Source organism: Nycticebus coucang, chromosome 4, assembly GCF_027406575.1.
Source record: "Nycticebus coucang isolate mNycCou1 chromosome 4, mNycCou1.pri, whole genome shotgun sequence".
NCBI classification, from domain to species: Eukaryota; Metazoa; Chordata; class Mammalia; order Primates; family Lorisidae; genus Nycticebus; species Nycticebus coucang.
In genome coordinates this window covers 27,248,515-27,270,680 of record NC_069783.1, presented here as the reverse complement: position 1 = coordinate 27,270,680, position 22,166 = coordinate 27,248,515, and the positions used below count along the sequence as shown (strand labels likewise).

Genomic DNA, 22,166 nt, shown 5'->3' with positions numbered 1-22,166 from the left:
TGTGTATGTGTGTATACAAACTCACCAAACTTTACTTTAATACGCACGTCCATTACCCTCACTAATGCTGCCAATTAAAAAAAATTAAAAGGCTCATACAAATATTTTTAAACATGGTTTCAATGAGTTCTCAATATTGGTCCCCTTCTATTTATTTTCATTTAATATCAGAACAGCAAACAAAAAGTCATTTGATATACAACAGGTCAGAGGCTTGTTCATTCTTGGTATGCCTATTAGTCGTCCATTTAAAATGTTGTAAATCAGAGATCAACTTTGTGCTCTGAATAAATGCCAAAAGGAAATTAGTCCAGTCCACACGCATGCTCCTCTCATAAGGTCAAAGTATTTTGATAATCACTTCCCAAGGATATTCTTCAGAGTCAGTTTTGGGTAATTTATCTCCCTTAAACACTCTTATAAATACTTGTTGAGGATTGGGAGGGGGTATTTTTGTCTTGGTAATTCTAAATCTATAAATGGGATGTATTCAAAATAGTTGTGAGCAAGCACGAATGAAGTTTCTCAGCAATGAGGACTATGTCAGTGGATGTTGACGTCCCACCCCGCATTCAGCACAGGTAAATCGTTCTAGGGATATACGTGAAGGACAAATGAGTCTGCTATCCAGCCTTCCATCCAAGGGCATCTTTGTGGAACTCTCAGAAAAAGTCATAGTAGCTAAATCTAGGGGAAAATGCACTGAGTTGTCAAAGAAAGACCCTTAGCTAGCTTCTCTCTTATTGCATGGTTAACCCTGGGAAATTGTGAAACTCATTCGATACAGGAATGAAGAGTCTATTTCGAGAAGTTTGTACAACTAGGAGCCATCATTTTCCAAAGCCCAGGGTACATTGGTTCAAATTCAAGAAATTAGAATTTTCTGTTATTTCCCTACAGGGAATTAGCAAACCATCCCACAGTGTATATAGACATTGACACAGTTTTTCCATAGGTCCTTCTGATAACATGCCGCTGAGCAGTGATCTAACAAGTTAAGCAAGAATTCTCAATCAGTCCCTCCCCTGGGCTCCACATTCTTACTCCAAGCCAGTGCTCCTTCCCACGCTCCTTCTATCCTCACACTGGAGCTAAGTTCCAAAGGGATGTGACAATTTTCTGTTATGTGTGAGAGACACCTGGGGGGGTGGGGGGTGTAGGGACAAAGGTCTAGGGATATGTCTCAGGTTTGTGGAGTAAAACACAGAGCAGGAAGGAAGAAAGAGACTCCATTCAACCAATAGAGTCAGGAACTTTCTAGATCAGAGTCTTCCTTACAACCACCTCAGCAACCAGGTGCTAGAAAAACTAAACTTCATTTAGTTTCTGGTTTGCCCTTTCCTCTCTTCCTGGTTTGGGATCTTGTCTAATGATGCTAAATGTCATCTGTGGGTGCTTAGTTTCACAATTAGACAAGATACAGAAGGTATTTATAACAGAACCTGGCCCACTCAATAAATGCAAACACCATCATCATCATCATCTCTGAGTCAATAAGATTATTCACATTTTACTTTTTAAAAATGGTCTGACTTTCCTAGTACATGAATTGTTATTACGTTAAGAAAAAACAGCAAAAACTTTTAAGTTTTAATAATCTGATGGAAAACTGCAGTAAGAAAATTGGATGAGCACAAAGGTATTGTTTAATCTGATTAGCATCTAGATTATTTCACTGAAACCAGAACAATAAATCTGGACCAATAAGGAAGGGAAAAAAGAATTCTATGTTCGTAACAAAGTTTTAGATTTGAGCTCCTCTAATACTCACTAGTGAGTTAAGAATGGAAATCAGACCTTAGGAAATCACGCTTTTACATTATTGCTCTGAAGGAGCAATTCCATGTTTCCTATCAGTGTCAAACCACTGAAGAACTACATTCTTGACTATGAGTGTGTTGGAGGGAGGAAGGACCTTGGGAACCACCTATTAAATGGTGCAGTGACTAAAAGCTCTGAGTCAGGCATGCTCTAGGCTGTGATAGATCCCTGCTAAATGTCTTACAATGCATTTCACAGAAAGCCCAATATAGTAAACAGATAAAAGTGGGGGTCATTGGCCATTGCCCTACCTAAGACTCCTTAGAATTTGAAAATCATTGAAGATATTTCTACCCCAGATGTCTAGGCCAGGTATGATGGCTCACACTTATAATCCTAGCAGTTTAGGAGGCTGAGGCAGGAGGATTGCTTGAGCTCAGGTGATACAGAACAGCCTGAGCAAGAACAAGACCCCCATCTCTACTAAAAATAGAAAAAACGAGCTGGGTGTTGTGGCCCCCCGTACTCAGGACACTGAGGAAGGGGATCACTTGAACCCAGGAGTATGAGGCTGCTGTGAGCTATCTCAGGGCACTCTAGCATGGGCAGCAGAATGAGACTCTGTCTCAAAAAAAAAAGGTATTTCTACCCCCTCATTTTGAAGTTGTCATAGCAGAAAGAGCTAGAGCCTTGGAGTCAGCCAGAGGTTTAAGTCCTAGTTTGACCTCTTTCAAATTGTTTGTCTGTGCCACAGACATTGGCTTCTCAAATGAGTCCTATACATTTGATTTCCCCCATCTTCATCCCTCCCACCCCCGTGCCTCTGGGTTACACATTTCTGTGAATGACAACTTCTCCCTGGGAGAAAAGCCTGGGGAAGAAGAGTTAGCAAATTCATTCCTCATCCTTCAATTTATCCCTATAAACTCTTTGCTATTAATCTTCCTGTTGAAGTTAGAAGTTGTTGACTTGATTATACACATTGTGCTTTTCTTCTTAAGTGCTGTGAAACAATTTAACATAGAAAATGTTTATAATGTGTGAAGTGAACAAGAATAATACCATGGTATATACATTATGACTAGCAACTATGTACAACAGATAACACAGTATGCATAGAAGAAAAGTGGAAAGGAATAAGCAAAAGTAAAAACAATAATGCTTGTGAAATTCAACCATTTTTATGAAATGCAAAACTTTTTGCTGAAATCAATCTCTCTTACTTTAAAATATCCCTGGAGATAGAAATACATTCCCTGTTTTATTATAATAGAAATTTTGATCCATAGTCAATATGAAATCACATTACATGTCCGATTCTCTGGCCCCACCATCACTCTGGCAAGGCAGAGTCCTGGAGGTGGGCCGGCTGAGGGCCAGAGACCCAGAAGCCCAAGCCGAGGTCAGAGGTGGCAGAGCTTGGGACTTCCTGTGGATCTAGAATTAGAGCTAAGTGTATCTGAAATTTCCCATCCAGGGACAAAATTGAACCCCATGATCATTCAACCAAGTCATCAATCCAAAAGGACTATTCAGAGGCAAAGAAGGTTTGGAATGACAACCTGGAGGACTTCTCTGGGCTGCAGAGCAAATCTGTAATTGCTTCTCATGGATTCTTATGGCCCTTCTCATGACAAGGCCAGAATCTGTGCACATCACTGAAAAGCACAGTACGGTTAAACGTCCAACTCCAAGTGAAGCTTGAAACAGGTATCTTATCAAGAAGGAAAAATAGTAGGAATAGCACAGACTTTGGGAATCAGAGGGACCAAGATTCAAAACCCTGGTATTTCTTGAGCAAATTATCTTAACTTGAAAAAGTTAACTTGAAACTCATCTAGAAACATGAGTGTTGCAGAGAAGGCTACTTGACTCCCAGAATTGGGACTCCCCTTTTATAGTATAGGGATACTGCTGGAAAACATCTGTCTGGATTGCATTTCCTGTTTCTTTTGCATCTAAGTAGGATCATGTGACAAGTCCTAGCCATTAGAATACAAGCAGAAATGATGATTGCCAACTGGGCAAACAGTCTGCCTTCTCTCTACTCTCTCCCCTTTCTGCCTTAGAGGTCATGTGTTGAAGATGTTGATGCTTCAAAATGAAAGGGCTTGGATCCCTGAGTCACCACTTGGAAGAGAGTACCCCAACTAGGAACTTCTACATTGGCATTGTGTGAGGAATAATAACTCTTTCTGTGTTAAGTCACTGAAATTAGGGGGCTATTGTAACAGTTATCCTGTCCTGAAAATAATACCTAAGTTATAGGTAGATTTGAATCTATTTTAATAAATCTCTTACTATCTTGCAAAAAAAAAATACATGAACTTTTTCCAAATTTGAGATATTAATATGTTTATGATACTTCGATTCCAAATATAAGCTACATAGATAGATACATGAAATTTACCTCAAAGTGTTAAGTAGTCAACCTCAAAATACAGGGTGCCCATGTGATGACTAATTCACACAGCCTGCATGCTAAGCATCAATAAAAACAATCAGGTATTTTTTAATATGATTGCCAAATTAGAAGCCACTTACAGCAGACACCTAAATGTCACCTGTTGGTTTCTGATAGAATTGCTAATCACATGAAAAGCTCTGGATGGATCACTCTAAGACAGTGGTTCTCAATCTTCCTAATGCCATGACCCTTTAATACAGTTCCTCATGTTGTGGTGCCCCCCAACCATAAAATTATTTTCATTGCTACTAGCAATGAAGCTACAACTAGTGTTGTAAGGACACTCAAGCAAGAGAGGTCCACACAGAGAGTAATTGAGGCCTCCTGCAGACATCCAACAGGAATTGAGACTTTCTATCCACAGTCACATGGGTGAGCTACCCTAAATCATCCAACCCCAGTCAAGCCTTCAAATGACAGCAACCCTGGCTGACACTTTGAGTGCAGCCTCATTAGAGACCCTTTTTTGAGTTGCTCTGAGACAGTAGAAACTGTTGCTATTAGCAACGAAAATAATTTTATGGTTGGGGGTCACCACAACATGAGGGACTGTATTAAAGGGGCATGGCATTAGGAAGGTTGAAAACCACTGCTCTAAGGTATGTAGCAATAGCTAGATCAATTTTTCATGAATGATGGCTGATGATTCTCCAAAGCAACGCAGGGAAAGCCAACTTCTGAAAAGATGTGTGACATGTTTAACATTAGTGCCTGGCACATGAACATCAACTCCCTTTCCCTACCAGCTCACCATAGTAGTTCCTTGGTTTTCTTGCTATTACCAGTTCATCCCACATCTGGACCAGGGAATCATGTCACAAAGAGCATTCCTTTAGATCTGAAGGACCTATGTAGGCTAGGCCTTGACTAGTAGAAACTTTTTCTCAGTTTTTAAAGTTCAGGAGAGTCTACCTGTGATGCTGAAAGAATTGAGAGAGAAGACATTTCTCAGATTGTTTAAATTCTTGGCTCAAAATTGATGCCACATTAGAAGTAGTTGCCAATCAAGTAGTTCAGAACCATGAAACGTATCTAACATGCTAAAAGGCAAGGACTAGTACCTTATAAACTAATGTTTGCTATACACAATTTGGGTTTGTATATCATAATTTGAGCTTCAATATGCCCCAATCTATTTATTTGTTTGTTTATTTTAGCGACCTTTTGAAGATAGAGCCTAATTTTTCTCTCCTTGGGTTTGGACTTCCCTTAGAAACTGGCTTCTAAAGAATAGAATGTGGAAAAAGTAAAGGTGACTTCTGAAATTTAGGCACAGTAGCTTCCTCCTTGCTTTCTCTCAGATCGCCCACTCTGGGGGATGCCAGTTGCCATGTTGTAAGGACACGTAAGCAAGAGAGGTCCACACGAAGAGTAACTGAGGCCTCCTGCCGACATCCAGCGGGAATTGAGGCTTTCTGTCCACAGTCACGTGGATGAGCTGCCCTTGGTAAAATCATTCAACCCCAGTCAAGCCTTCAGATGACAGCAACCCTGGCTGACACGTTGAGTGCAACCTAATGAGAGACCCTTTTTTGAGTTGCTCTGAAATTCTTGACCAGAGGTCAAGAGAGAATGTTTATTATTGTAAGCTGCTAAATTTGGGGGTAGTTTTTGATGCAACAATAAACAACTAATACAGAGACACTCCTAAGACCAAGAGCATTACAGCTAGGATTCTTTTAAGCATAACACAAAGCATAGAATAGTGAACTTTAGTAAGAGATGTACGTGCATGTTTAACATACATAAAATGTACAGCTTAATTGTACAGCTCAAGGAATTTCATATAACCACCACCCAGGTCAAGATGTAGAAAATTTCCAGTACCCTAAGAAATTCTTTCATGTCCATAACCAGTCAATAGCTCTTCCCAGAAACAACAATTTTTCTGAGTTCTATAACTATGGATTAATTTTTCCTGTTCTTAAACTTCATACACGTATAATACCTGCCTTCTTTCATTCATCAGAATAATTTTCAAATTTATCCATGCTGTTATAAAATTCTTTCCTCTTATTTCTGGATAATAGTCCATTGTACAATTACATAAAATGTATCTATTTTCCTATTGATAAACATTTAGATTGTTTACAATTTGAGGCTATTATGAATAAAGCTACCATAAATATTCTTATACCAGTCTCTTTGCAAACCTCTGCATTCAATATTCTTGGGTAAATTCTTAGGAGTGAAATTGACAGGTCATAGTGTACCTGTTTAAGTGTCAGTTTCCTAAAGTAGTTGTGCCATTTTTTACATTCCCATAGAAAATAATTTTTTTTTCTTTTCTTTTGCATTTGAAGCACCCCCAACTTAAAAAGGGGAAAAAAACAAAAGTTGGTCTTAATGAAAAATGAATGACAGGGAGTAAAGAGCTTCCTAAATTATTTGGAATAATCAAGGAAAGCAGTCTACAAAGTACAGAGCTATCTGACATCAGATCCTCCAAGCAAATACTTTGATTTTGATCATTGGTTTGGGAATAATTTTAGCCACTGAGATCAAAGTTTTTCACAAAATGAGTCAAGCAGGGACCCAAATCCTGAGAGGAGAAGCATTTACATAAAGCGTCTTTCAGAATGAGATGCTGTTAAATGAAGACTCAAAGGGGAAAGAAGAGTCTCCCCACACGATGCCCTTGTTTACGGGCCAGCCAGCCACTGTGACAAATGAGACATCTTGATGCCCAGTGCAGGTCACCCCAGGCACTAATTCAGCTTCATGTTTCCCCTGAGTTCTGCTTCAAATAAACATAACCAGCAAACTTCATTAACGATGCACTCTGGGGCACTGGACTGTAATAGGCATGAGGCTCTGCACCCAGCTCCAGTGGCCAGTCTCCAGCTAGCACAGGATGCTGACCTAAGTCCTTTCTGTTCCTGAGACCTCCTGATACCCACAGTGTTATTTTCATGCTTTGTACAGGGCTTAGTAAGAGAAAACAAAGACTGTAAAGCCAGAATATCAATGCCAAACTCAGCAACTTCAGGAGATGTTCAGATGTGCTCCAAGCAATATTTTTTTCTATTTGGAAAATTCAAAATTGGCAACAATCTAGACGTCCAAAAATAGGAAATGGTCGGGAGGCTGAGGCAAGAGAATCCCGTAAGCCCAAGAGTTAGAGGTTGCTGTGAGCCGTGTGACGCCACGGCACTCTACCCGAGGGCGGTACAGTGAGACTCTGTCTCTACAAAAAAAAAAATAGGAAATGGTTAAATAAAAGTCTCCCCTCCCCCACCCCCCCAGCCCCGCCCTTCCTCCTCCAGACAGTGGGAATCATTGTGTACTGCAGAGAAACAACACAACGAGGCCTTAGCAGAGTCCTGAGGCGGCAGTGTGCCGAGCACAGCAGGGTCGGGGGCTCCAAGTTATCTCCAGATCATTCAGGAAAGGACTGGAGCCTGGTCCTTAATAGCCAGTGAGTTTTCTTAGGACTTTTATTATTGTAGGTGGCCTAGCTTCAGGGCAAAGGGTAAGGAACTCTATTTTCTTTTCTTTTTCTTTTTTTTTTTTTTTTTTTTAGTACCTACTCCGTCAGGCACTAGATCGAGCACTTGCCAAGCATTTATTGACTTCATTCCCATAACAGCTCCATGAAGCCAGTATCATTGTCTCCATTTCAGTGCTGAGCTCTGTTCACGGAAGATAAAAACCTTTCATAAGTTCCCCCAACTAAAAGGAGACAGGGTTGGGATTTAAGTCTTTCTCCCCCAAGCTCTTGCTAGACTTCACCGACAGAAAGTAAAGTTTAAAAGCAGTTTGACTCCATCTTTTTGTGTGTGTATGTTAACCTGGGTGGAGTTGAAACACATTCTTCTTAGTAAAGTATCACAAGAATGGAAAAGCAAGTGTCCACCATACTCAATGCTAAAGTGAACCCAGTAGACGATCTAATACACACACACATAAGAGTAAAACTCACTTCAATTCAGGCCAGGGGAGGGGGCAGGAAGGAGGGGGGTGGTGTGCTCCCACTTACTGGACACAATGTATATGACACACCTTTCAGGTGGGGGACACACTACAAGAGGGATTCTACCTAACAAATGCAAACATTGTAACCAAGTTGTTGGTATCCTCACATTAATCTTAAAATGAAAGCAGTTTGAAAGTGGGGGGCTGCTGCCCTTGGCCATAGGCATGCTCAGCTTAAGTGGAGAGATGGAAGAAAAACATGCCTTTTCCCCTTGAATTCTCTTCTTAATGATCAAATGGCTCTCCACAGCCCAGTGTTAGCTTGTTTTCTTATAAAAAAAGGTTTACTAAAAAGCCACTTCCCACAAGAGTATTGCCTACCCGCGTCCCTGTGGGCCATCGTGACTGGCCTTTGGCTCTAAAGGGCAGTGACTTTTTCTGCTTCTCCCTTCTCCCCTCCCCCAAAGCCAGAGAAGATGGCTTGCCTGCTGTATAACTCCATTTTCTAGTGCAAAGGAAAGTGACCTGCCTTCTTCATTCACCGGCTTATTCAGAGTCTCCATCACTAGAGTCAAGTTGGGGGGGCGTTTTATAAGCCGCACAGACAACAATGCACTCCTTCAATGTCTGTCTACTGTGTGTTTGGGGGTCTTCTGGATAACAGCAGATTGGAGCACACTCAGCCAGTTTGCCCTTATTAAACCGTGAAGGTCGCTTCTCTCCCAGGGTCTGTAATCAGCAAGCGCGCGCTTCTCCTCGACACATGCGTCTCTGCCAGAGCCTTTCGCAATTATGGCTCATTTCTGTAGGTTTCATATGGCAGGCGTCTGAACAGAATTAAAAGCATAAGCACGTGCAAAAATAATCCGCTTCCCAAGATAGTAAATGCTGAGAACTTCTATATTAGAACACACTGCGAGTGCTGACTGGCTGGGGCATGATTAACCTAATAGGCTTAAGCTCTGCTTGCCATCCACATCTGTCAGGACACGAGTGAAACGCAGCCTATAATCCACAAGACTGAGGCCCTCAGAATCATCCCGCTGCTCACTAACTGCAGAGAGTTCAAAACTTAGATGACAACAGGACGACCAATACTACACCCTCTTCACAGCAGGGCCCAGGAAGGGCAAGCCGGGGCCTAGTGCAGGACGCAGGACCATGGGCTTCGAAGGATTCTGGTCTGAAACCTGCCTGGATGGACTAGTAAGATTGCCTTTTGTTCCTATTTCAAATATAATTCTCTTGAAAATTGTGAAGGTCGGGGGTGGAAGTTGACTGCAGGCTGAAGTCATGGGGTGTACACCGTCACACAGTGACATTGTAAACAGCGTTGCAAAGAGTGGCATGCAGTTTTTGAAAAAGCCCAAGGCAATTCTGCCTGGACGGCAGGGGGCCAGTGAAAGAGGTTCCATCCCTTTGCTAGTTAAAAACTCCTCCTGCTATGACACTGAGGTTTCCATGCACCAGGGACGGGAGCCAACAGGGGAGCACCCAGGTTCCAGGAGGAGCCAGACCAAGGCTAAAGGCCTTTGTCAGCTCATGGGAGATCCCGCTTCGTGCAAAAGGAAAGATGTGGAAGGAAGGAGCCCAGAAAACAAAACCTCTCCCTCCCAGCTGAACAAATCACACAGCCGCGCGGCTAAGGGTGTTCCATTGAAGACACGGGGCTCCCACCACTCCCAGGGGGCAGCCTGTTCTGGGGAAGAGAGAGAGGAGACTTCCAAATGGGAAAGGAAGCCAGAATGCCACAGATCGGGCAAACAGTGCCATTGCTGCCAAACCCCCCTCCCAGCTTTGGAGTCTGAAGGCAAAGTGGATTTCCCTGAGCCCCTGGTACAGGCCCACCAGCGTGCTTATGCCTATCTACACTCCAGCCTCTCCAAATATGAAGCAATTCTGTGCATCATGCGTCAGGCCACCCAGACACGGGAGCTGCTGCAGCCCATGGTCAGCTTCCTGCTGCTGTGCTCTGAGGAGGTCAGCCAGCTGCTGGGAGAAATCTCCAAGAATGGAGAAGTACTGCTCCAGGAGGTGAGGGAGGATCTGGCTTGGCCTTCGAGGAAAGGAGAGCCCTGGGAGCAGCCAGACCTCCTGCAACAGCTGCTGCAGTACACAGTCGGCAAGCTGCAAGTGCTCAATGGCACGGTGGCAGCGCTCACTGGCAACTGCCTGGAGGGCTCCAGCAGCTACCTCCACTCCGCTGCAAGCCACTTGGAAAACAAGCTGAGCTTGAAGAGGAGTGTGGACGAACGCCTCCTGAGGGCTCTTGGGCAGCTAGAGAGCCTGGCAAGCAGCCACAGTGACCCTGGGGTGCAGGGTCCACCCTTGTGCTCTGAAGACAGTGGCATTGGTGCTGACAATGAGTCCCTGCAGTCCGTGGACAAGCTAGCCAAGCAAAACAGCTGGGACTGTGTGCCAGAGCCTGCAGAATGGAAGCCAGTGACTCCCCCCTCTGTGGAGACCAAGCCATCAGGACAGGCCTGGCAGCATGGTCCGTCCTGGTTGGGTTCAGACAGGCCCCAGGACTGCCCACTCTCAAGGCCTCCTCTGGCAAAGGTGCAGCCAGCAGCACAGGGGGAAGCAAGGGGCCCAAGCCCCTCCCACCCAGCCCCAGGGAATGTCACCCCTGGGCCTCCGGAGCCAGGTAAAAGCACTCTGAGTGATTCCTCCAGGACTGGGGTGCCTGCAAAAGCACATCTTTCTACAAGCTCCAGGTTGATGCATGCTGCATCCCTTAGTGAAGCTGAAGACAGCAGCTCCGAGGAGGAGGACGACGAAATTAGCGGTCTGAATCTGTGTGCGTGGCAGCAAAAAGGGCCACATTCCAGGCCACAGTCTTCACCTGCTGACCGGGAAAGCCCACTTCAGTCCCGCCCCAGGAGGCTTAAGAGCCCCCAGGCCCGGGAAATGATTCTGAAGATGAAGGAAGCCATCAGTGAAAGGATCAAGTTTGTTCCTGTGCCCTCTTCACACCAAGACTGGGCTGAGGAGGAGGAGGGAAGGCCAGTAGTCCCTCTAAGGCCTAACACAGTCAGTGGTGGCAGGCGGGCCCCTGAAAAGCAGAAGAGGTCCCAGTCCGAGTCCTGTATTCAGAGACAGGTAGAGGACCCCACCCTCCAGGAGCTTAGGAGTGTCCAGAGGGACCTGAGTCAGAGGCTAGAGGCATTTTATGCCCTGGGTGCCAAAGGGCAGGGGCGGAGCCGGGAGCAGACGCTGCAGCCCAGAGCTCTGTGGCCCAACAGCTCTAAGGTCGGGCCAAGCAGCACCACTAGCAAGCTCAGGGCATCTCTCACCAAGAACTTCAGCATTTTGCCCAGTCAGGACAAAAGCATTTTGCAGAAATGTAATCCTCACCCTGAAGGTGAACAGCCTTGGCCGGGGAAAGCTGAGAAACTTCCCAATGCCACCCAATCAGATGAGGACTTCGAGGCTCCCAGGGTCCCAGACAGGGGCTGTCCCACAAGAACATCAGTCAAGAAACTTATTGAAACTTTCAGTCCCACTGAGAGTGTGAGGACACTGGGGGATTCCAAGAACTCTGGGTCAAGCCCCTGCCCTAGGAGGTGGGGGGTCCCCATCATGCCACCCAGATTTCCTATTTACAGGGGGCTTGCCCCTCTGTATCCTAAGCCCCAGATTTCCCCAGCACTTGGCAGAGAACCTCCCAGAGTGGGCACGGGCTGGAGGCCCTTAGCACCTATCTTTCCCCCCGTGCTTACAGCAGAAGCACCCAAGAGTGCAGACATCACCTGTAAAATGGAGGGGGACCCAGAGCACCTCCCTCCACCACCTCTGGAAGTTATGATGGACAAATCATTCACATCTCTGGAGTCCCCAGAGAGCAGTAAGTCAGCAGAGAGCTCCCCTGAAGGGACCCCAGTACCAGGGCTGGGGGGAGCGGGCACTGCCAGGAGGAGAACATGGGCTTCTCCAAAGCTGAGAGCCTCCATGAGCCCTGTGGACTTGCTGCCCAGCAAGGGCACTGCCAGCCCCTCCAGGTCCTGCAGCATAGGGCCAGCAATCAGCAAGAGCAGCTCAGATCCCAGAAAGCCTGCCTTGGACCCGAGCCACCCACCAGCCACCAGCCAAAACCCAGAGGTGGAGGGCAGCACTCAGGGCCAGGGACAAGTGGAGAAGGCCCCAAGCCTCGACCAGCAGCCCAGGAGGGCAGTGCCCTGGCACCACTCCAGCCACACATCTTGGCAGAACAGGACCTCAGATCCCAGCCTGGCCAGACCAACACAAGGGCTGCGTTCTCCAGAGGCCCCAAGGCAGAGCCGAGAGAGAAGCTCCCCGACGGCCAGGAAGGCCTCTCCCACAAGGGCACACTGGGTGCCTCCAGCAGACAAGACACCCCCGAGCCTGCCCTCCTCTCACAGACCTGCTGCCCAACCTAGTCCCCCCACTGTGCAGGGGTCCCCTAGCCCCCCACTCAGCCCTGGAGCCCCCAGCCTGCCAGTGAGCCCCAGGGTGCTAAGCCCTCCAGCAGGGAAGAAGCGAGCTTCCCCACAACGCCAGCACAAGGCCGCCAGCCCTGCCACCCAGTGCCCAGAAGCAAGCTCCCCTTCCTCTCTTCCCACCCCGTCATCCCCAGTGTCCCTGTCTCAGGGGCACAAGGAAACAAGAGACTCTGAAGACAGTCAAGCTGACACTGCCCAAGTTTCTGGGAATACATGTTCCATATTCTGCCCAGCAGCCTCCTCTCTGTTTGAAGCTAAATTGCCACTCTCAACAGCCCAGCCGCTGACCCCACCAGAGGCTGGAGGCCCTCTCAGGAGCCCAGCAGGATGCTGGAGGAGCAGCTCAGGGCCTAGGCTGAGGGTGAATTCACAGAGGAGAGTGGCTCTGTGTGCCCTGAACCCTCTGCCCTTCGTCAGGAGGACAGCTTCTGACCGTCGGCCGGGTCCCAGACCGCCACTGCCTGCCTCCAGCTCTACTAATGCTTCTTGTGACTCCCAGCTCAGCCAAAGCAGGTAAGAAGTATCCGGGGGCCACTGCCCTTTTATCGCTTGGCATAGGGACAAGCAAAGCAAGTGGCCCTTAGGGCTCAAACTCTGCTGTAAGAGAAGAGGCAGGGGGGACAGAGAGGTGTGGGGGGCTCCAGCCCCCTCCCACCTGAGTCAGAGTGCTCTACCTGCTACCTCACGCTTTGGGTTTCTGGGGAAGGTTTTAATTGAAAAGAGGCTCTGCTGTATTAGAAATAAAGCCCAAAACAATCAAGTCGGTGCAACTCCACCCGCTCCCTATTTTACAGCTGGGGAAACTGAGATGGACCAACTTGCCCCATGTGGTTGGCCGGCTGTCGCCCTGTCTGGGACCAGCAGCCTGGCTTCTGTTGTTTGTGGTTCACTACAGTGGACCAGCACCCAGGTGGAAGGTTCTCAAACTGTGTGCTCCCAGGGCCCCTTTCAAACACTCAAAACTTGTTGAGAACCCAAATAAAAATGAATACACAGGGAAACAGGCCTCTTCTGGAATTGTGGCCTGGTGGGTAAATCTGAGGCCTATGGGAGAAGAACTCTTATTGACGCGTCTTTTTATGTTAATTATCTAGATTTTTTAATTTTTTTATTTTTCTGTATTATGGGTACATAACAGTTGTATACCTTTACAGGGTACATGTGTCATTTTAATACAAGCATCCAATGGAAATTAAACAAGTCAGGGTACTCAGGGCGTCCATTACCCCATGCATTTCTCATTTCTTTGTATTAGGAACATTCTACTCTTTTATTTTTTATAAAGTATACCCAGATTTATTGTTGATTATGGTCACTTTCTTGTCCTGTCACATATTATTTGTTCTATCTAACTACATTTTTGCACCCATTAACCATCCCCCTCTCCATCCCCTCCCCACCACCACCACCACTGCTACCCTTCCCAGCCTCCAGGAATCATCATTGGACTATCTGTCTCCATGAGATCTATTTGTTTTTAATATTTAGTTCCCACATATGAGTGAGAATATGCAAGATTTGTCTTTCAGTGTTTGTCTTATTTAACATAATGTTCTCCAGTTCCATCCATGTTGTTTCAAATGATAAGGTTTCATTCTTTTTTGGTAGCTGTACATGTGTAATATTCCATTGTGTATGTGTCCCACAGTTTCCTCATCCATTCATCCACCAGTGGACACTTAGTTTGATTCCATATCTTGGCTATCATGAGTATGGCTGCAATAACACAGATGAGTGCAGATATCTTTTCCACATCCTGAATGCCCATCCTTTAGTTATACTCCCAGCAGTGTGATTGCTAGATCAATATTTTTCGATTTTTTGAGGAGCCTCCATACTGCTCTCCACAGTTATTGCACTAATTTAGATTTCCACCAACAAGGTACAAGGGTTAACCTTTCTCCACATCCTCGCCAGCATTCATTATGGCCTGTCTTTTTGATAAAAGCCATTTTAACTGGGATGAACTGGCATCTCATTACAGTTTTGATTTGCATTTCTTTGACGACTAATCATGTTGAGCATTTTTTCAGAGACTGGTTGGCCATTTGTATGTCTTCTTTTGAAAAATGCCTATTCAGATCCTTTGCCTATTGTTTAATCGAATTATCTGAGCTTTTTCTGTCGCGTTGGTGGGAACTCCTAATCTGTTCTAGCTATTTATCCCTTGTCAGACAGGCAGTTTGCAAATATTTTCTCCCGTTCTGTGGGTCATGTCTTCACTTTGTTGATTGTTTCCTTTCCTGTGCAGAAGGTATTTAGCTTAGTGAGATCCCAATTGTCCAATTTTGTTTTGGTTTCCTATGCTTTTGATATTACTCAAGAAATCCTTATCCAGACAAATGTCCTAAAGCATTTCTTCAACGTTTTCTTTCAGTAGTTTCATAGTTTCAGGTCTTAGATTTAAGTCTTTAATCCATTTTGATTTAACTTTTGTATATAGCAGGAGATAAAAGTCTAGTTTCAATCCTTTACATATGGATATCCAGTTTTCCTAGCAACATTTATTGAAGACCCTTCCCTTTTACCACTCTATGTTCTTGGCACCTTTGTCAAAGATAATTTCATGATAGATATGTGGATTTATTGGGGGCTCTCTAGCTGTTCCACTGGTCTATGTGTTTATGTTTATGTCAGGACTGAACCGCTTTGGTTACTACAACTCTGTAATATAAGTTGCAGTCGGGTAATGTGATTCCTCCAGTTTTGTTCTTTTTGCTCAGGGTGGCTTTGACTATTCTCAGTCTTTTGTGGTTCCATATAAATTTGGGGATTACTTTTTCTATTTTTCTGAAGAATGTCATTGGTATTTTGATGGGGATCGCATTGAATCGGTAGATTGCCTTGGATAGTATGGACATTTTAACAATATTGATTCTTCTGATCCACGAGCATGGACTATGTTCCCATCTTTTTGTGTCTTTTTCAACTCCTTTCATCAATGTTTTATAGATTTCATTATAGAGATTTTTCACCTCTTTGGTTAGATTTCTTCTTCAGTATTTCATTTTATTTGTAGCTATTGTAAATGGGATTACTTTCTTGGTTTCTTGTTCAGATTGTTTACTACTGATTTTTGTAGTTGTCAATGTGTCTTAATATCAGATCAGACAGTCACCACCAGTCCCCCCATCTTTGTATTGCCCACAATTGTGTAAATCACCGGTTAAATTCTGCCAGAACGATGCATATTACAAACTTCAATATGCATCATGGTAATTTTGCCAGGTACACATGGTAATTTTTTACAGAGTTTTCAACAGTCAATTTTTTGTTAATTTATTTTATCTTATTTTTGAGACATGGTCTTGCAGTATCGCTTGGGCTACAGTACAGTGGCCTGATCATAGCTCACTGCAACTTCAAACTCCTGGGATCAAGCAATCCTCCCACCTCAGCCTTCCAAGCAGCTGGGACTAAAAGCACACACCACCACACCTGGCTAATTTTTGTATTTTTTTTGTGGAGAGAAGGTCTCGCTATGTTAGCAGTCAATTTTAAATAAAGATATTATCTCAGGAAAGTTGTGCATTATTATAGTTAGATAAACTTCCCCCACGGCTTGAAAGAAATGAAATATTGATTATTTTGCAAGAATCTTAATGTAACGTTCCTCTTTTCTTAAATCTAAAATGAGCTTCCTACAGCACAGTGGTTTTCATCTAAGAACCTCTATAAATGTTAATACATTATTCCTCACTCTAACCACTTATTCAGTTATTAGATTTCTAAAACTGTGCCCTTCAGGAGAGGAGCTTGAGAGAACAAGGACGATAAAATGGCATTAATTAAAAACACTAACGTTTTAAAACAGCAGGAGCAATAATAAAGTAACATAAAATTGTTCAAGAAGAAAATAATGCCCTTCTCTCAGGCTTCTCCCTGGAACAGGGCAGCCTAAAAGGTTGTTTTATATCCTGAATCTCAGTACTTGGGGCAGGATGGGAGGAGGTACTTGTGGCTTAAAAGAGAGAGGAGGATACTTAAGCAGAAGCCTTCCCAAGGTCATGTGGAAGGTCCCATAATGATTTGCCTCTTACTATGCCTCCACTCCCCTGCCTCTTACTATGACCACAGACCTCTAAGCCATTACAAACTGTGAGCACATGATGGGGAATGCTCATTCCCCAGCTTCACACACACACCCCAGGTGCAAAGTTTGCACAAGGGAGCAGAAGTGTGCCTGCTCTAAGGACACCAAGCCTTTGCTGCTCCATAAAGGGCAAGGAACGACGAAGGGCAAGGTCTGGGCATGATTTTCACAAGATAGTGCAACAGGCCACTGCCAGGGAGCCAAGGACAGCCCAGAACAGGCTATTTCCCCAAGCAGGGACTTGCGGGGACACAGGCACACCACACATCTTGCTGTGGATGCAGCTTGCAGGGTAAACAGGCTACCCTCAGCCTGAACACCCTGCCAGTCACCCTGTGCTAGGCATGAGCCCTCTTTTTTAGAAAAAAGGATGATGTTTATATGCTCCCTATCTTGGGGCCCTGGGGGTTGGGAACAGTCCCTGGAGGCTTGCCCAGGAAGCTCAGTGACCAAGCTTCAGCTGTTATTTATATGTTGACTCCACTAGTGAAGGTGCCAGTCTCTGGGTCTCAGGATGTCGGGGACCTGTATGCACTCAAGAAGGGTCTTTCTCCCCTAAATGCAGCACTTTCTTTGCCTGGCCTTGACTGCCTGGGCAGGAGCTCTGCAGCCTCCACTCAGCCTTCCAGGTCAGGCCACTCAGTGACCAGCAGGGCAGTGGGGAAGGGGGGGCCAGCCTGCCTCCCCAGCAGTTCTGGGAAGAGGCAGACCCACAGCCCTGTGTTAACAACCAAGAAAGCAAGCCCTTAGCCCAGGCCTCACGCACATATGGATCCTGTCTGGAGTTAGGGAAGATATAGTTCTAGAGCAAATGGTGTGCCAGGCCACAGTGTCAGCCTCCGCAGAGCTGTGTGCCACAGCCTTGCCTCTGAGCGTGGCCCCCTTCCTTTCCTGCCAGGAAGAGGCCAAAGGTCGGTTGGTGGGTGAAAGGCATCCTGTACATGAGACCCCTGCTTCAGGAGGGACTCAGGGAGAAGAAAGGAGGTGGGAACTGTGACCCACTGGGCCCGCTGAACGCCTACAGGGAGCTGTGATGGGGTCAGAGGCTGACACGATGAAACTGCTCTGAGGCACAGTGAGGGGGCTCCTCCTGGCCTGCCCTAGCACCTGCCCCACCTGTCCTCTCCCCCACTCCCAGCACCTTGGTCTTGTTCAGAACCAAACACAAACTTGTCCTCCACTGGTTGGCATCCCACATCCCACAAACTTGTCCTCCACTGGTTGGCATCCCACATCAACTTGACTACACAGCACTGAACATACCATGTAATAAAGTTCATGGGCAGAGGGAAGGGCCTTCTGGTGGTCTGTGCATGTGGGGGGCCTGGGGTCCCATCTTGGCCGCTCTCTGAGCCTCCAGAGCCCACCATAGTGTGATAGGGTGGTCCCTGGAGTCCTTTCCCAGAGTGATTTCCTATTAATTCTATAGTGCTGCACGGTAGTGACAGCTACTGTTCACTGAGTGCTTACCTGTGCTGGTCAGCATGCCAAGAGTTATACACGTTCATCCAATATTGAGTTGGGAATATCCCATCCCATGAGTGCCCAATGAGATGGGAACTATTATTATTTCCTTTTCATAAAGAAGGAAACGGAGACTCAGAGGGGCTAACTAACATGTTACGGGGGACACAGCTAGCAAGCAGAAGAGCCAGGACTTGAACTCAGGCAGCCAGACTCCACCCTCCACCAGTACCCCCAGGCTCCCTGCCCATAGCCAGTGTGACTTTCTGAGCTGGCCCCTGCTGGCCTAGGCCTGCTCTGTGCTGTGACCCCCTCCATTCCACACTCCCAACAGGGCTCAGGCAGGCTGAGGCTCAGGCAGGGCACTCCCCATTCAAATCCCCTCTTGGCTGTCTCTCAGCAGCTGGGACGCTCTCTTCTAGATGAATGCCTGGCCTGGGCTGGGTCAGAAGTCCCCATTTTACTCTATTCCAGAAAAGGCAGCTGCTCAAAGCTTTTTCCCTTTTGTTGTTATTGTTAATTCAAGTAGCTAAGCCTAGCCCTTTATTAAACAAAAAGTGCTTTAAAAATAAAAACAAAGTAAAGGCCCAGCCTCACAGAGCTCCTGAAGGAGTTGCTCTGTTCAAAGCAGCAGGGCATCAGGGGAAAGGTCAGGACTCAGCCTGTCCTGAGCTCTCACGGTGCCCACAGGCAGGCACCAGCCAGGAACCCCACACAGACAAACCTGACACAGAGAGGCAGAGGCTTGGCACCGAGGGTGACCAGCTGTGTGTGGGAGCGGGGAGATGGAGAGAAGGAGCATGGAGAGGCCAGAAGGGACAGCAGAGAGGCAGTGTTTGATGTGCCCTTGTCCTTTCTCTTGGCAGTAGCAGTGAGGAGAGCCTCGGGAAGGACACAGAGCCTTGGAGCAACCCCTGTGCCCCAGAACTGCAGGGCAGCAGCAGGCGTGCACCTCCCCCAGAGCTCTGCGTGCTGGGCCATGGAATGCAACGGGAGCCCCGAGGAGGCCACGCCCAGGAGAAATCCCAGCCAGAAGCACAGCCCCAGCAGAAGGAGGTGGCCTGACGGGACTGGCCAGCAGAATCACACTGACATCAGTCATGCCACAGGCAAAGAGTGACAGCCAGGTATCCAGCCTGCCCCACAGATGATGGGCAAACCAAACTACTACTGAGGTGTCCTGGATAGCCCTGGAGGTGCACTACCCAGCGAGTCTGCTAAATTTTCAGTCCCAGATCCTGCTTTGCCTTGGGGTTCAAAGGTTAAACAGAACTTTAGACCCCACAATGATACTCCAATCCTTCAAGGGCTGGCCTTAATTTGGGAGGGGGGGTATTATTGCATGCCTGATAGCCAGGAGTTTTACCTGGGTTAACTCCATGAAGTCATTCAAGCCTCACAATGAAGTAGACAGCATTCTCCAGTTTTGCAAATGTGAAAACCAAAGATGTGGGGAGGCGGATCCCCAAGTGTCTTGCCTGAGATCATACAGCTAAGAAGAAAATAGAAAAAAATTTTGTACAGATGTGTCTGGCACTAGAATCTCTGCTCTTTTTGTTGCATTTCTCTCTCAAGATTATCCCATCACCCCACCTGCCTAAAGTATATATGGTCATATGAATGTTTGGAAAATTTTGCTTTTTAAGATTTATCTAGTGGCACAACCCTGAAGGCCCCATTAAGAGTCTTGTTTAGAAGCTAATTGTTTCCAAGATGAGAAGACTTAGGTGGGATTAAAACATACTGTCTCATCCACCCTCTGTCCTCTTCTCCCTTGGGAGTGCCATTCAAGTGTTATAAACTTGAAGCTGTGGACTCACGGTGGCAACCATGCTACCTCTGGCCTAAGTACACAGCAAATGCTGTCTCCGTCCCTCACTTCCACATGCTTCCTGGCTGAGTGGGTACAACCAAGCCTCCCTAACAAGAAGGCCTATTCTCCACAACCCGTGGGTGGGGCACACACACTCAAATGCCAATCCCCCCGTGGAGGATTCTTGGCCAGTGTTATTCCCAGGTCATCTGCAGAACCTGTGCTGGAGTGGAAATTCTAGTAAGGAAGGGTCATTAATGCCAAAACCTGCTTTCGCCAATGAGCTAGATATGCAGGTCTTGGAAGGCTGTGGTGTGCTTTCTATTTAGATGAGATTTTGAAGTGATTGGGTGATTTAATGCTGATTCAGTGAGTTGTCAAAAGATAAGAATTCTCACGCACAGGGTCCAGCCAAGGGACAAATCTCTAGATCTGTTGCAAAGCTGACTTTTTAAGTTTGGGAAAATTATAGACCTCAAATCCTTTCTTGTTGAGATAGATCGTGGGCTCTAAAACTTGTTAAACTGGGTCCTAGGGAGTTCTGCTGCCTGTCTCAGAGAGAGGTTGTGACTTGGAGTAAATGAATCCCACCTCAACCTTCCCAGTGTTATTCAGAGGCACCCAAAGAACGCTGACTATACTACCAAGAGGTGCCACACCCACCACTCTTGGGAAACGTCTGCACACGCCCCGCGATGTGCTCACGCTTGCTGGTGTCTCTGCCCTTGTCTCAGAGCAGTTCTCAGACAACAGCCAGGCTGGGCAGTTCTGGGGCCGAGCCACACCCACTGCTGGTGGACACTCAGGAACCACCTGGGCTGCTGGCAATGGCAGGAAGTCCAGCTACTCAGGCGGGGCAGGGGCTGAGTTAAGTGTGTGAGAATGAACCAGATTCAGGAAACTTTCTGGGCAGAGATCTGGGCATTCTACCTACAGGGCTCAGCAGGCAGCCTGGGTCACCAGCAGATGAGCCCTGAGTAAGCCAGGTGCAGGGCCGAGTGAGCAGGAAGCCCATGTTGTGGTAGACCCAGCCCACGGGGAAGTGGCTTCAGGCAGGACTGGTTTAGAGAGTGGACCCTGCCCTGGGCTAGAGTTTAGAGGCTGGGTTCCCAGAGGTCTGGAGAAACAAGGCTGAACTCAAGCTGCAGGGAGCCTGGACAGGGACACACAGTAGGTGGAACTCGAGTTCCGTGTGAGGTGTAGTCACAGGAACAACAGAGCCTGGTTACTGGAACCAGAATAGAAAGTGGACCCAGACCCGCAGAGAGCGGATGTAGGGCTGGGCTACCAGCTCAGACCTCTCCCTAAAGGGCCTCATATCAGAAATCATGGCCCAGCCAAGGGTGGAGCTAGAAGCCGAGTGCCCACAGTGGCAATGCAAGCTAGAGGGGGCAGCTAGGAGCCAGGCTGTCGATGACACACAGAGGGGGTCAGCATTACAGAGAATGCAAGTAAAGGTCTGGAAGGAGCTACTGCCGCCCTCCATGCGCACACAGCAGAAGGCTCTCTGGGACTGGAGGTTGCCCTCTCCCCCAAGCTAGACTGGTGAGCGGCAGCAAGCACCCTGCCTGCATCGGAGGGAGCAGAGGGGGGTTGGGGCTCCAGGGTTCCTGCCACCTGTGATGCTCCTTAGTCACTGAGCACTTGCATGTGCCAGGACCGGGCTAGGCTCCAGCCATAGGTCCCCACATGTAATATAGTGAGAGGCCCCAGCTGCCAACCAGGCCCAGGCAGCAGGGACAGTGAGCTGGTATAGCCATTAAATTCACCAATGGTGAGGGCCATAGGAATTCCAAGTCCAAGCTTCCCACTGGGGCAGATGAAGAAGAGTTGCCAAGGCCAAGGGGCTGGGAGTGGGGGCTGGTGAGGTCAAAGGTGAAGCAGTGCTGAGTTGGCACAGGAGCAGGTAAGCCAAAGATGTGTTTTTTGGCTACCAAAACCACCAGCAGACTTAGCTCAAATTACATGTGAATTAGACTTTGTACTAAAGAAGTCAAATGCACCACAATGAACCAGTTTTGTGGCATCAGCTCAGTTTTACACCTCCTAGAGACCAGGTCTTTCTATAAACCCACATCTCTGGCTCTGCCTTAGCACATTGCTGGTGACCAGGAAGGGAAGGCCAACTCCACCCACCTGAGAATTATGCTTGTCTAGCCAAATCTACTTCCTCTGCTCAAGGGAGAAGTG

At 46.8% G+C, this 22,166-nt stretch overlaps 1 protein-coding gene across 1 annotated transcript; it reads left to right on the top strand.

Moving 5' to 3' along the window:
* Positions 1–9,436: 9,436 nt before the first annotated feature.
* On the top strand, positions 9,437–19,649 carry PCARE (photoreceptor cilium actin regulator). The gene is made up of 2 exons (XM_053589602.1): positions 9,437–13,119; positions 19,030–19,649. The coding sequence occupies exons 1-2, from the start codon at positions 9,437–9,439 to the stop codon at positions 19,226–19,228; spliced, it is 3,882 nt and encodes a 1,293-aa protein (XP_053445577.1). The 3' UTR covers positions 19,229–19,649.
* Positions 19,650–22,166: the final 2,517 nt, after the last annotated feature.